Here is a 14041-nt window from a genome sequence, read left to right as displayed (position 1 = left end):
AGCGGCCTAGACTTTAAATCTGTCTTCTTGTTTTGCTGACCACTCACCTGTCAAAGTGACTGGAGAATCCATCATTAAGATATTAGTAGAAGTGATGAATGTAGAACACAGATTTGCTCAACAGAGATAACGGGCATTGCAAATGTACATTATTGTTAATCTCTTGGAATGAAATGAAATACTTCCTATTTTGAGGGTCTGTATTTAGGTTGAGACTAGTTTACACTAGATTAACACCTTGTTTTCATTTTGATTTTATTATTAGTCTGAGTTTAATAAGCCTTTTATTTTATCTGGCTTTCCCAGAGATGTATTGCAGTAAAAATTGCCCCATAGCTTTTCAATTCCCTATTCTTTATCAACGTCACTATTTAGTGTATAACACACAAGCACAGACTCTCTTTTTGGGTAAGTATTACCTACTTCAAATCCTGCACTGAATTCTGGGTGAGTTTAGTAAAAATTTGGCTTGCTCATAATAGACGTTTTAGCAGAGACAGTGATAACCCAGCAATTGACTATTTGCCTGATGACAACTCGAATTAGAACTGTCCACTGATCATTGCACTCATCCATTAAAAAGGGCATTTTCTATACTGTCTCACCAGGCACATATCTGGAATACTTGCAGCATAGTCTCAACTGCTCCTGGTTTTTGTAACTGATAAAAAGCAAAGAATGGAAGGAAAAGTGAAGAAGGCTGTTCAACCCATATCACTTATGTTGAAATTGATCGATGCTCTTCAGTTCTGCCTCCTCAATCTCTAAACTCATACTGCTCAATGGACTGAATGTGACACTATGACTATGTAAAAAACATTTTCTATTAAAAGTTTATTCAACATGGTGGCTCAGTGGTTAGCACTGCTGCCTCACAATGGCAGGGACCCAGGTTCAATTCCCGCCTCAGGCAATTGTCTGTGTGAAGTTTGCACATTCTCCCCGTGTCTGTGTGGGTTTGCTCCGGTTTCCTCCCACAGTCCAAAGATGTGCAGGTTAGGTTAATTGCCCATGCTAAATTGCCCATAGTGTAGGTGGATTAGTCAGGGGTAAATGTAGGGGAATGGGTCTGGGTGGGTTGCTCTTCGGAGAGTTGGTGTGGACTTGTTGGGCCGAAGGGCCTGTTTCCAAACTGTAGGGAATTTAATCTAAACAAAAATGGATTAATATTTGGGGAAAGTCACCTTAAATGGGAACGAAAAATGTCTGGGATTTCTTTGCTAGTTAGGACGCCAGTAATAGATTGAAAGTAGTAAATCAGGATTGTGTGTACACTCGCAACTACTTTATCAACAAAATTAACAAAATAATGTAAATGAATCCCATTGCAGCCAGAAAGCAGCACTGTTCAGCCACTTCTGAATTCACATCTAATATTTGTCACAGCCACAAGCAAGTAACTACTTCACCAGTGTAAATTCAGTTTGGATGCAAAGCATGTCTTGTTCATCTCACTCTCTGTTAATCTTCCAATTTAATTGCACCAGTACCATTATTTATTTCCACAGTCCTCAATTAATGTTTATAATTCCTGTGCACTGCAATGACACAAAGTACATTCACTGATTATCTTCTCATTGTGTGATCATATTTCATTAACAGGTCAAGAAAAACTGAAACAAAAAGAAAGTTCACTTCATTCATTGGGAATAATTGTTGGAATGTCACTGACTCTGATTGTCTGTATACTTCTTTACTTTCTTCTGAGAAGATATTTTCCACGAAAAGGTATGCTCTTATCAACTAAGATCAAGCTCAGTTTTGTGGTATTCATTCAGAACTTTGTCATCCACTAGACATTTGGAAAGAATGAAAATAATTTTGGTATTTATGTGGTTGTTATTGTCATATTTACCTCAGGATGTTTGCTCAAGATTTGCAAGCATTTTCTTGGCATTTGTTTTTCTTGTAAAGCTGTACTGATGGTTCTGAGTAAATGTATTACCTGGACTCAGGGATCAGGTCAGGAAGTAGCCAGTGTTTTTACTACGTTAGCTTATTTCACCTAGAGTGGTGGTTGGGTGTTAAAAAAAAATTTTAGTTCTTTGAGTGAAGTGGGAGAGAAACAAAACCAAAATAGGGTTTATTGCTTCTTGCTGGCAAGTGTAAGTTGGGTCAAAGCAGAATCAAACTAGGCAACGATCCATTCCTTAATCAGATAGCTTTCAGGTACTCATTATCTCGACTCAAACTTGAAGAATGAGAAAGTAGGTCAGGTACTGAAAGGCAGCTGGTGCACTGTTTACCATACATTAACACAAGACAGTGGCTTCAAGACAGGTGGGAAGGTATTTATTTTAAATTATAAACTCAATAAAGCTAAAATAGGCAGGTTAGCAAAGATTTCCTGTCCAATATGTTGTTACTTCTATTTGTAAGGCTGGTTGCACCTCATGTATAACTTCTGTAGTTTGCAGTTGGCCGATGAGCTGTAAATCTATGTTGTAAGTAAAAAGTTTATGTCATGGGAGATGTACTGAATAATTGGAGTTTATATAATTAATTATATAAATTCTTTTGTCCGTTGTTTTGGTCAGTGCTGACATACTCTGTATAGTATAATTGAATGTTTGGCCTTTCATTGAAGAAGTATCCAGAAGTTTGACGAGCATTGCAGTTGCAAAGGTTCAGGCAATGTTAAATACATTTTCAATACATTGGCTGGATTGTTGGTCTATAGCGCAGTGTAATGCCTACAGTGTGGGTCCAATTCCTGTCACCAGTTTGATGGTTACCCTGAAGGACTCTCCTTCTCAACCTCTTCCCTTGCCTGAGGTCTGGTGGCCCTAAGGTTAAATCACCACCAGTCACTTCTCTCTAATGAGAGAGCAGCCCCCATGGTCTGGTAAGATTATGGTGATGCAACAAGTTAACTTTCAAACAAAAGAAGAATGGGTCTAATTTTAATTCTATTGGAAAATTTAATAGAATAATAGGTTTTTTTAACTACTAGATAGAAACTGTTCAAATATAGTAACATCCCATAAACACATCCTTGGCAAAGGTAAATTCAGTAAAATAGATTTGTCTCACATGCAATTCTAGCAGCAGGAAAAGACCTCAAGTTGTAGCAAAGAAAGAGAGAGATGTAACATCTTTCACAATCAGCTTCCAAAAAACCCCAATGACTACTGAAAGCTAAACTAAAACCCTTGTTCTGTGGGAGGGTGACCCCACCCGTTCATGTTGCTTCTATTGTTCCAACTTTAAAAAACTTCAAGCCTCGACAAGCTGGTACTTCAGTGGCTTGGAACAGATCACTCAACACCTCTGTCTTAACCTCTCTTCATACAGAAAAACAGGACAAAATACACCTCTTAAAGCCACAGTATTGTCACATTGGACAAAGGATTTGTAGAATTGTCAGCAATTGCTAAGTTGAACAATCACAAGTCATCACAAACTATATTGACATTCTATGATTTTTTAAAAACTGCTTGAATACTTGAAGCATTCTTCACAAGAAAGAAAATATGTCTAAAATTCATCATTCAGAAATGTAGAATTTAAACAGATCATGCCAGATTCCACCATGACATATGCTTATCACTACATTGGAAAGAACAATAGTGCAGCCATCCTGCAAGTGCATTGGGGAAGCAAATTAAATGGACAAGCTATGTTGTCAGTCCTTTGGGGTATTTCTGATTTCCATTTGCTACTGCAGAGTTAAAGGTGGAACTGTGAACTATGTTACTGGAGAATCGCACATGTATTCTTTCACTGAGAAGAGAGTGGTTCTGGACATTTGTCTGAAGTAGAGTGGGGTACATTTTATAGGTGTCTGTACAGAAAACTTGCTGTCAGTCAACGGAGAAATAGTTACAGGTTGGGTTGCAATTCTATGATTCTCACATGATGTGAAGATGCCAATGTTGTCCTGGGGTTGACAAAGTCATGGGCGGCACGGTAGCACAGTGGTTAGCACTGCTGCCTCACAGCGCCAGAGACCCGGGTTCAATTCCCGACTCAGGCGACTGACTGTGTGGAGTTTGCACATTCTCCCCGTGTCTGCGTGGGTTTCCTCCAGGTGCTCTGGTTTCCTCCCACAGTCCAAAGATGTGCAGGTCAGTTAATTGGCCATGCTAAATTGCCCGTAGTGTTAGGTAGGGGGGTAAATGTAGGGGGAATGGGTGGGTTGTGCTTCGGCGGGGCGGTGTGGACTTGTTGGGCCGAAGGGCCTGTTTCCATACTGTAAGTAATCTAATCTAATCTCACATGACACTAGATTATAGTGCAACAGGATTATTTAAAATCACAAGCGTTCAGAACGCTGCTGCTTTGTCAGGTGAAGTGACTTCACTTGATGAAGGAGCAGTGCTCTGAAAGCTTGAAATTTAAATAAATTTGTTGGACTATAACCTGTTGTTGTATGAGTTCTGACTGTGATTGTAATAGACTGGAGATGTTTCAGGTATTGTGGGAAACAGAGGTAGCAGAAGGGAGTCTTTCAACAGAGCCCCTTAACCACTAGGGTTTACTGAGAACATATTCTTATTGGCATCAAAGCCGGCTATATGCTATATCTATAGCAGTTATACTTCACCATGAGTCCAGTCAGTGAACTCTGCCACTTCCTCAAATTGTGTGGAAACCACCCATCATGGTAAAGCTACTGCTGACAATGTGCAATCAGGTCACCATAGCCCTCAGTTTCCAATCTGGAGGATCCTTCTACGCTGGGACTGGCAAATTATCAACTTTTCTCAGTTCGTTGTGCATCACTGTGTCAAGGTCACTGAGGCCCTTTATATCATGAGAAATCAGAGGCCACTTTTGGAATATTGCGTGCAATCCTGGTCTCCTTCCTATCAGAAAGATGTTATGAAACTTGAAAGGGTTCAGAAAAGATTTACAAGGATGTTGCCAGGGTTAGAGAATTTGAGCTAAAGGGAGAGGTTGAATAGGCTGGGGCTGTTTTTCCTGGAGTGTTGGAGGCTGAGGGGTGACCTTATAGAGATTTATAAAATCATGAAGGGCATGGAAAGTATAAATAAACAAGGTCTTTTCCCTGAGGTGGGGGAGTCCAGGACTAGAGGGCATAGGTTTAGGGTGAGAGGGGAAAGATATAAAAGAGACCTAAGGGGCAATCTTTTCATGCAGAGCGTGGTACGTGTATGGAATGGGCTGCCAGAGGAAGTGGTGGAGACTAGTACAATTACAACATTTAAAAGGCATTTGGATGGATATATGAATAGGAAGGATTTGGAGGGATATGGGCCGGGTGTTGGCAAATGCGTCTAGATTATGTTTGGATATCAGGTCAGCATGGATGAGTTGGACTGACGGTTCTGTTTCTGTGCTGTACATCTCTATGACTCTGACTTTGCCAAGAGAGTGGGTTTCCCAATGTTGCAGAAACTCAGTGACTACCCATTCATTGGTATATTAGTACCAGCTCTCAACACAGCAACCAGAAAGGTTCCCTTGCATTAATATGTACTTGTTAATGAAATGGGTGCAATGCTTATAACCAGGAGTTTGGCAGCCAACTCACAAGGAGGAATAAAGGAAGGGAGATTTGGGACATTACGGCTTTAGATAGAATGACCACGAGCATCTCATTAGACTCAGGTTCACATGAAGAGATCCCTAAGTGCAAAGCAATGAGGTGAGATGGCGTAATAGTGAAGCTTGTAAAGTGTATAAACAGGCCTGTCACTGCTCACTCATGAGAATCTTCTCTTGCTGTTCAACACTTGGCTAAAAGTGGGATTTTTGGTTCTTCCTGCAAGGAATGTCCTTACTGTCAATCTCACATAATTCTAACAACTTCCTCAACAACATCATTCAATGTCTGAAAATGTTTGGTTCAATGTCTTCTTCACCAAAATCCTGAAATAAATATACAGCAAATTAACCATTCCATACCAACTTTATTCAACAGTGCTGAGAATAATACGTATGGTGTGCAACTATTCATTATTGTACTTCCTCTCAGGGCCTGTCCGATAGCTTTTCTGCCTGGTCTAGTTTTCCTCTACAATGCTAACCCAGGGACTGCAGTGTCGTGTATGGAAGGCTCCAATCTTTCAGTGGGGGAAACTGTAAATGTTCTTGTAGCACTCAAGCAGCTTGTGCCCATGAGGGCATGGCTTTGGACTGCACCACCTTGGCAAGAGTGGCATTGGTAGGAGGATGAATGTTATCATGCTGAGGAAGAATAGCATGTTTATGAGAGTCCCTGCCATTCCATGGAATGGCTCCTAAGCAGTTCCAGTCATCTGTTGTTCTCTCTCAGCATAGTAGCATTCATGTTTCTACCAGTGCCATGATTGCTGGTGTTGTTGGAGATGCCACTTGGCATTTTGAGAATTGTTATCACATCCAGATGACAGCTGGCTGAATCCACAGGACGTTATGCTGAGCTTGCATGACATTGAGTAGAAATATCATGACTTGAATCTCAACGTCCAACTGCAGCACTGGGAAATTGGCTGGCTATTACATATGCTGAAATTGAAGCTGTGACATCTGCTGTCAGATGCTGAATCATGGCTGAATCAGCAAGTACTGTCAAAGATTGAGCCTTCACTTCCAATTTACTGGAAAGCCTGATCTCCATGTTCTGTGTAAAGCTTTGCCAAGTAGAGATGAACTCTTCCCTGGTTCTTGGCAGTGACAGTCAGCTCCTGGCAAGCCTGTCAATGCTCCAAGCCTTTCAGTCCATCAAAGTGTGCTCCATCAAAGTCCTTCAGTGTTTTGAAGGAGAGTTGTATACATTCAGATCACACACTAATGATAGTGTGTTCCATCTCTTGGAGCTGATTGACATAAGATGTAGAATGTTGAATTTATTCTTTTGGTTATGATCAATGTGAAGATTGTCCTTGACCTCATATCGACTGACATCTGCCTGTAGATCCAACAGAGCACGAGGTTATCATCTGTGATCTCAGTTTTGTACTACATTTTAAACGCATAACTTTGAATTTTGATAGAAAGACATAGGAGCTATGCTGGTGCACTTGTAAGCACAACCTACAAGTCATTTCCAATGGTCGTGATCAACCTGAACTACACAGTGTTTGCCAGGAAGGTATGCATGGAATTGTTGTATTCCAAATATCAGTGCCAGAGTTTTCTTTTTGATGTTGAAATCGTTTGCCTGTGAAGACTTTGGATCCAAATGCAATTGACATTTTTTTCCAGCAACAGGCATACATCAAGTTCTTTCTGAGATACATCTGCTCCCAGGATGGTAGGTTTACATGGGTTATATTTCCTGGAGTATTAATTTCCAAGATAAGAAAGCACCTTTCAAGATTTAAAGATATGTTGGTGGCCATCCTAGCAGAAGGATCCTGAGAGGAAAGCAAATACAAAACCAAACAATTCAAAACAATATTAAAAAACAAAACCGTTAATTACATAAATAAATACTAATAACTAAGCTAAAAAAGGAAAATCTTAACAATAATAATAACAACCCTAACACAGCTCAGCAAAACAAAGCAATAGCCCTCGATCATCAAGTGCATAAGTTTATACATATTCATATGTTTGTAGTTGCTCTCTCTGGATACCAAACCCATTACTTAGAATTGCCATGGCTACATAAGGGCTCTTATTAGTATGGCAGACAGATCTGTACCTAGGTAGTCCAAAAAGGGCTGTCACTTCTGATAGAAATTCTCAGTTTTATGGTGCGCCATACTCGTCATAAAGTCCAAGGGGATATGCTCCATGACTAGCTTACACCAGCCCACCAGTCCTGGGGGATTGTCCGACACCCACTCTAACAGAATGGTTTATCCAGCACAAAAAGTGAGGATAGCGAAAAGCCTTTTTGTTTGTGTGTATCTAATGAAAGAGAGTTAACAAAGCCAAGAAGAAGAGATACTGGGTCCATCTCCACCTCCGTCCCCAGGTCCTTCTCTATTTCATCTACCACAGCGCTCCAGTATGCCCGCAGTCTGTGGCAGGACCAAAGATAATGAGTAAGCGTGCCCATGCTCACTTTACATTTAGGACACATTGGAGATGCTCCCGCTTTAAAGTTAGCAAGGCGGTCTGGGATCAGATGGACCCTGTGGAGAATCTTCAATTGCAAGGCGTGAGTCCTGTTGCAAATTGAGATCCTTCTTGCATTTTTCCAGGTCTCCTCCCATATTTTAGAAGAGATCTCAACGTCCAGCTCCCTCTCCCATATCCTACAAAGCCATTATCCAAGGGACCTCTCCCAATAGATGATAAGGGTTGCTAACAGATAATGTACCCTCAGCACTCAACACCCTCTTCTCCATGTCAGACCTATAAGGATCAGTTAGAAGGGTGATCTCTTTTTGTATGAAGTTTTTAATTTGAAAGAAACAAAAAAGGTCCCTACTGGGCAATTCATATTTCCAAGCCAACTGGTCAAAAGACATCAGTATGTCCCCTTGGAATGAGTCACCCAGACAAGACATGCCCCTAGCTGCCTATAGATTAAACCCAGAGTCTATCATCTCTGGCTGAAAGCCCGGTGTACCAAATATGGGTGTCAAAATGATGTTTTGGCAATATTGCCCTCACCCTGGTGCATTGCCCTCCATGATGACTATTGGGCTATGGCAATATTCCTTAACTGTTCTCATTTTTTTAAGAACAGCAGGCTAACAAGAGGGCATCTCACCTGAGATGCTTCGATGTCCAACCAAAGTGAGTAAGGGTCCACCTGGGCACAATCATTCATGTAAGATAGCAATGAGCTTAACTGATAGTTTTTGATAACCTGTAAAGGTAACTGCAATTTAAGTCAATTTAATTAGGGGCCACTTGTGATACCAAACAAAAGAACTAAACCATCCGTTCAGTCTGCTAAATATTTGCTTAGTAAAAAGCAGAGAAAGCATTCGCGTAATTTACAACAGGCGGGGCAGAATGTTCATTTTAATGAGAGCTATCCCACCGAACCAAGAGATCCGAAGTACCTCCCATCTATGAAGGTCCTGCTTGATTCTATCGAATAAATGGCAAAATTGGTTTTAATAGCCAATCAAAAAATGGGAGTAATAAATATGCCGAAGTAGAGAAAGCCCTCCTGTGACCACCTAACGGGGAATTGAGATCAGCCTTCAGGATTAGGCAATCTCAGGAGACCACCCATGGGCATGGCCTCTGACCTGCAAAATTGATCTTATAACCCGAGAAGCCACCAAATAAGTTGATGCATTTTAGCAGATGGGGCACTGAAACTGTTGGGTTTGATAAGAAGACAGGGACGTCATCTGCATACAGTGCGATCTTATATGACTTTGTCCCCACTTCTGGAATGGTTATATTGGGATCCCTGCATATTGCCTCTGCCAGCGGTTCGATCACCAATATGAAAAGCAATGGTGACAAGGAACAGCCCTGTTGACTGCCCCTACAAATATTAAAATTGCTTGACCGTACACTATTGGTGAGGACTGCGGCAATAGGATCAGTATACAAAACCTCCACCCACCTGATGAAAGCCTCTCCCAGGTCAAACCGCTTCAAAGTGTGAAAAAGATATGGCCACTCAACCCCATCAAATGCCTTTTCTGCATCGAAATAGATCACCAATCCCTGTATCGATTGCTGTTGACATACTTGGATCATGTTAAGTAATCTCCTGATATTATCCTTCGATCTGTGACCTTTTATGAACCCCATCTGGTCCTCCTTAATAATGGAGGGCAGTAGAGTTTTTAGCCTTAATGCCAGAGTCTTGAATAGAATTTTGAAGTCAAAATTCAGGAGTGAAATGGGCCTAGAGGAAGCACAATCCTCCAGGGCCTCTCCTTTTTTAAGAATGAGAAAGATGTTCACCTTTCTTAGAGATGGTGGGAGGAGGCACAACTATGTGAGTCATTAAACGTACTAATCGTCGGCCCTGACAATATACTTATAAATTCTTTATATAACTCACTGAGGAGCCCTTGAGGACCCGGTGCCTTCCCATTCTGGAGCTGCCTCACAGCCTCCTGCACCTCCTGCTCTGACACTGGGGCTCTGAGGAGAAACTCTTGTTCAGAGGTCACTGCCAGAAGGCCCAAGTTCTTAAAAAAGGACTCCATCGTAACCGCCCACTCTCACAGCTTTCAGAATGGTATAATTCAGAGTAAAATTTCCAGAATGCTGCATTAATCCATTTAAATCGTAGGTCAAATTTCCAGGGTTCTCTCTTATCGAGGTAATGGCTTGGGGGCCACTCCTTTTCCTAGCAAGGTACCCTTGGTAATTGCCCAGCATAATGCTCAAATAGCCTTTGACTTGCAAATGTCAGCTCCCTCTTGGCTGTCCGTGTAAGCATGGAGTTCAGTGTAGACCAGAGGGCCATGATCCTCTGCAGTTTAACCAGCAAGGGCAAATTGTCAAATTATGTCTTTTCAGCTACTTTCAGATGTATCTCAAGCAAGCGTTGCTGCTCACCCATCTCTCGCTTCTTATTGACTAAATGGGAGGTATCAACCCCCTAGCATAGGTTTTTAGCTGTTTCCCAAAGAATGGATGAGCTACTGGCCAGATCTGAATTAATATCTAAGAAGGCCCTGAACTCAGTAGAAAAGGATTCAATAAACTTGCTATCCTTAAGGATGAAGGGGTTCGGTCACCAGTGCCACAAGCCTACCACTGTATCCTTACTCTTAACCATTAAATACACTGGGGTGTGATGGAAAATAGTGATATTGCTAATTGTACATGACACCACCCAGTCCAGATGTGCTGCGGGGATCAGAAAAAGATCCATCCTGGTGTGGCATTTATGTGGGTTCGAAAATAGCGTGAAGTCCCAGCCAGTAAGGTGAAGGTGTTTGGACATCTACCAACCCCAATTCAGCACACAAATCCCTTAATTGTTTCGCTTGCAAAAAAAGATATCAGCACGCCTTTGGGCAATTTGTGTACTAAATTGGCCACCCCTCTACCCCTTTCATTGAAAGATTAAAAATAAACCCGGTCATACCCATTCTGTTGCAGCTTCAAATGCTCTGCATCATCCAAGTGTGTTTCTTGTAATAAGGCAACATCCATCCTCTCCCTTTTAAGGCTGGAAAGTACCTTCTTCCTTTTGACAGGTGTGTGACTCCTTTTAATATTCCAGGTGCACCACTTCAACACATCCTTAACCATAACCTTCCACAGCACTATTTAGACTCCAGACAGGACGAACCCAAACTACAGATCGCTGAGCTTTAATGCACCAGAATCCATAAAACCCAAAAATTATGCAGACTAAAATAACTACATCCAACAGATCTTTAAAACTTATAAAAACTATGTACAACAAAAACAGAAAAACTAAAAAATCATTGAAGGCCAGCTAGTTCTATTTTGAGTTTGTCATGTATATGGATACTGTATTGTGATGAGGGTTCATACTTGACTCAATATCATCTTTAAGATGATCATCATCCATCACTGTAAATTTCCAGTGAGATCAAACTAATCTGGATATAGACCTATGAAGTTATGGATGGATTCAGTTCTGTTGTCTGTGACCCTTGGTTTCACAATGGATGTTTTTGCTGCTTACTGAGTCACTAGCACGCAAAGATCCATGCACGTCGGCAAACTAATGATAGCTGGACTGATTGTTTTGAAACTGTACAAAATTTCTGATGACCATCCAGAAGAACCATTTTGACATTTGTGGTTAACAATGCCAATACATGGAATATTGGATCTATTATAATCAATGATCTTATTATGTGTAGGCTTCTCCACACTGCCATTTACCTGCATACATCGCTACCAGGATTTGTAATCGGGTAGAATTAGTACTTGTATCTCTGATGATTTGGCTCAGTTTACACTATTCATTTTTTTCTGAAATACTTAAGTTTGATCTTCCTAACTGTTTCAGCTCTTCTTCACTGTTGTACATGAGACCAACCACATGTATGGTTTGGTTAGGACTGGAAGGTAAAAACAATGACTGCAGATGCTGAAAATCAAATACTGGATTAGTGGTGCTGGAAGAGCACAGCAGTTCAGGCAGCATCCAACGAGCAGCGAAATCAACGTTTCGGGCAAAAGCCCTTCATCAGGAATAAAGGCAGTGAGCCTGAAGCATGGAGAGATAAGCTAGAGGAGGGTGGGGGTGGGGAGAGAGTAGCATAGAGTACAATGGGTGAGTGGGGGAGGGGATGAAGGTGATAGGTCAAGGAGGAGAGGGTGGAGTGGATAGGTAGAAAAGAAGATAGGCAGGTCGGACAAGTCAAGGAGACAGTAACTGAGCTGGAAGTTTGAAACTAGGATGAGGTGGGGGAAGGGGAAATGAGGAAGCTGTTGAAGTCCACATTGGTGCCCTGGGGTTGAAGTGTTCCGAGGCGGAAGATGAGGCGTTCTTCCTCCAGGCGTCTGGTGGTGAGGGAGCGGCGGTGAAGGAGGCCCAGGACCTCCATGTCCTCGGCAGAGTGGGAGGGGGAGTTGAAATGTTGGGCCACAGGGCGGTTTGGTTGATTGGTACGGGTGTCTCGGAGATGTTCCCTAAAGGAGGCGCCCAGTCTCCCCAATGTAGAGGAGACCACATCGGGAGCAACGGATACAATAAATGATATTGGTGGATGTGCAGGTGAAACTTTGATGGATGTGGAAGGCTCCTTTAGGGCCTTGGATAGAGGTGAGGGAGGAGGTGTGGGCACAGGTTTTACAGTTCCTGCGGTGGCAGGGGAAAGTGCCAGAATGGGAGGGTGGGTCGTAGGGGGGTGTGGACCTGACCAGGTAGTCACGGAGGGAACGGTCTTTGCGGAAGGCGGAAAGGGGTGGGGAGGGAAATATATCCCTGGTGGTGGGGTCTTTTTGGAGGTGGCGGAAATGTCGGTGGATGATTTGGTTGATGCGAAGGTTTGTAGGGTGGAAGGTGAGCACCAGGGGCGTCTGTACTTGTTACGGTTGGAGGGGTGGGGAGCTACTTTGTTCCAGTTATTTCTTGAACTTTGTCTAAAAGGTTGCACTTCATGGGTGTAACCTTGGTCACATTCTTTATGTTGGACTTCGTCTCAACAATTGTCATGAATTATTGAGCTTGCTGCTACATTTTGAGCTGTTTCTGATGATGAGATATTGTGCATATCTTTGTCCAAAGCAAAGGCATATTACTTGTATATTGTGGATAGTTAGGTATTGCTTCACTGCATGGGAGAAATAGCACCTCACGCATGACTCGGATGGTTTTTGATCAACTCGAATTGACTTTGATCACCATTGCAATTATTATTGCTGAGTCCAGAGCTTGGAGGTGTTTCTGTCCTGCAATCCTTATTCCAATATTACATCAATTATGTGTCTTTTCGCTTTGTTGAAGAGTGTTCTTTGGAATGATTTGATTGGTAACGAAGCTATTACCAATTCTATGAATCGTTCAACCACATTTTTTTTGGAACTCGATCTATGTACCTCTGCACCATCACCTGCTAACAACTGATAAATTGTTTGACTTGATTGCTGCCTGTAGGATATAAACACAAGTCTGTGAGTTTTGAAGTTGACACTTATGTTGAATGACTCCTCTATGAATCTGGAGATCTTTTTAGGGTCTTTCTGGTTGTATTTGGACAAAGCTGAGAGTTACATTTTCTCAAATTTTCATTTCCTAAATCAGTGAAGAGTTTAACTATTTTTTTGGCTCAATGAATTGTTGGTTTGTGAATTGAAGTGTTTAATTATTAGAATTCTGCAATGAAGTCAATAGCTTGCCAACCTATTTTGAATTTTACCTTCCCCATTGTGGCTTGTACTTATATGCTTGCTGTGCAATTACAGTAATTGCAGAAACCTTTACAGAACTATTTCTGAGCTGTAACTAACTGAAATGCACTGTACTGGTTTACTTTATAGCTGGGGCAACTGTTTCTTTTCATTTTGCAGTGCTGGGAGTGAAATAGTTGCAACTGGACAAAATACACCAAATCAGTGATGGTGCTAACTGTGGATTGCAATATAATTTATTTCAAATTAACTTAAAATGTCTGTACCAAAAGTAGAAAACAGATAGAGTTTGCACATCATCCTTGCATTTCGTGCCTCTTCTTCAAAATCAGAATGTCAAAATTGAGTGATGATTCAGTGAAGGAGAGATTTGAAAAGT

At 41.6% G+C, this 14041-nt stretch overlaps 1 protein-coding gene across 2 annotated transcripts in view; it reads left to right on the top strand.

The window, feature by feature from the left end:
* hepacam2 (HEPACAM family member 2) overlaps positions 1–14041 on the top strand; it is a 107902-nt gene that overhangs the window by 59888 nt on the left and 33973 nt on the right. Inside the window, exon 5 of one of the 2 annotated variants that reach the window (XM_072574951.1) lies at positions 1603–1728. The exons of the other annotated variant lie outside the window; for it this stretch is intronic. Within the exon in view, the coding sequence (XP_072431052.1) occupies positions 1603–1728 (126 nt within the window). The remainder of the gene's footprint in view (positions 1–1602; positions 1729–14041) is intronic. 2 annotated transcript variants of the gene reach the window in all.

The sequence above is a fragment of the Chiloscyllium punctatum genome, chromosome 8 (assembly GCF_047496795.1).
Source record: "Chiloscyllium punctatum isolate Juve2018m chromosome 8, sChiPun1.3, whole genome shotgun sequence".
Lineage (NCBI taxonomy): Eukaryota > Metazoa > Chordata > Chondrichthyes > Orectolobiformes > Hemiscylliidae > Chiloscyllium > Chiloscyllium punctatum.
Note: the sequence above shows the minus strand (reverse complement) of the source record. Positions and strands in the feature narration are given on the sequence as shown.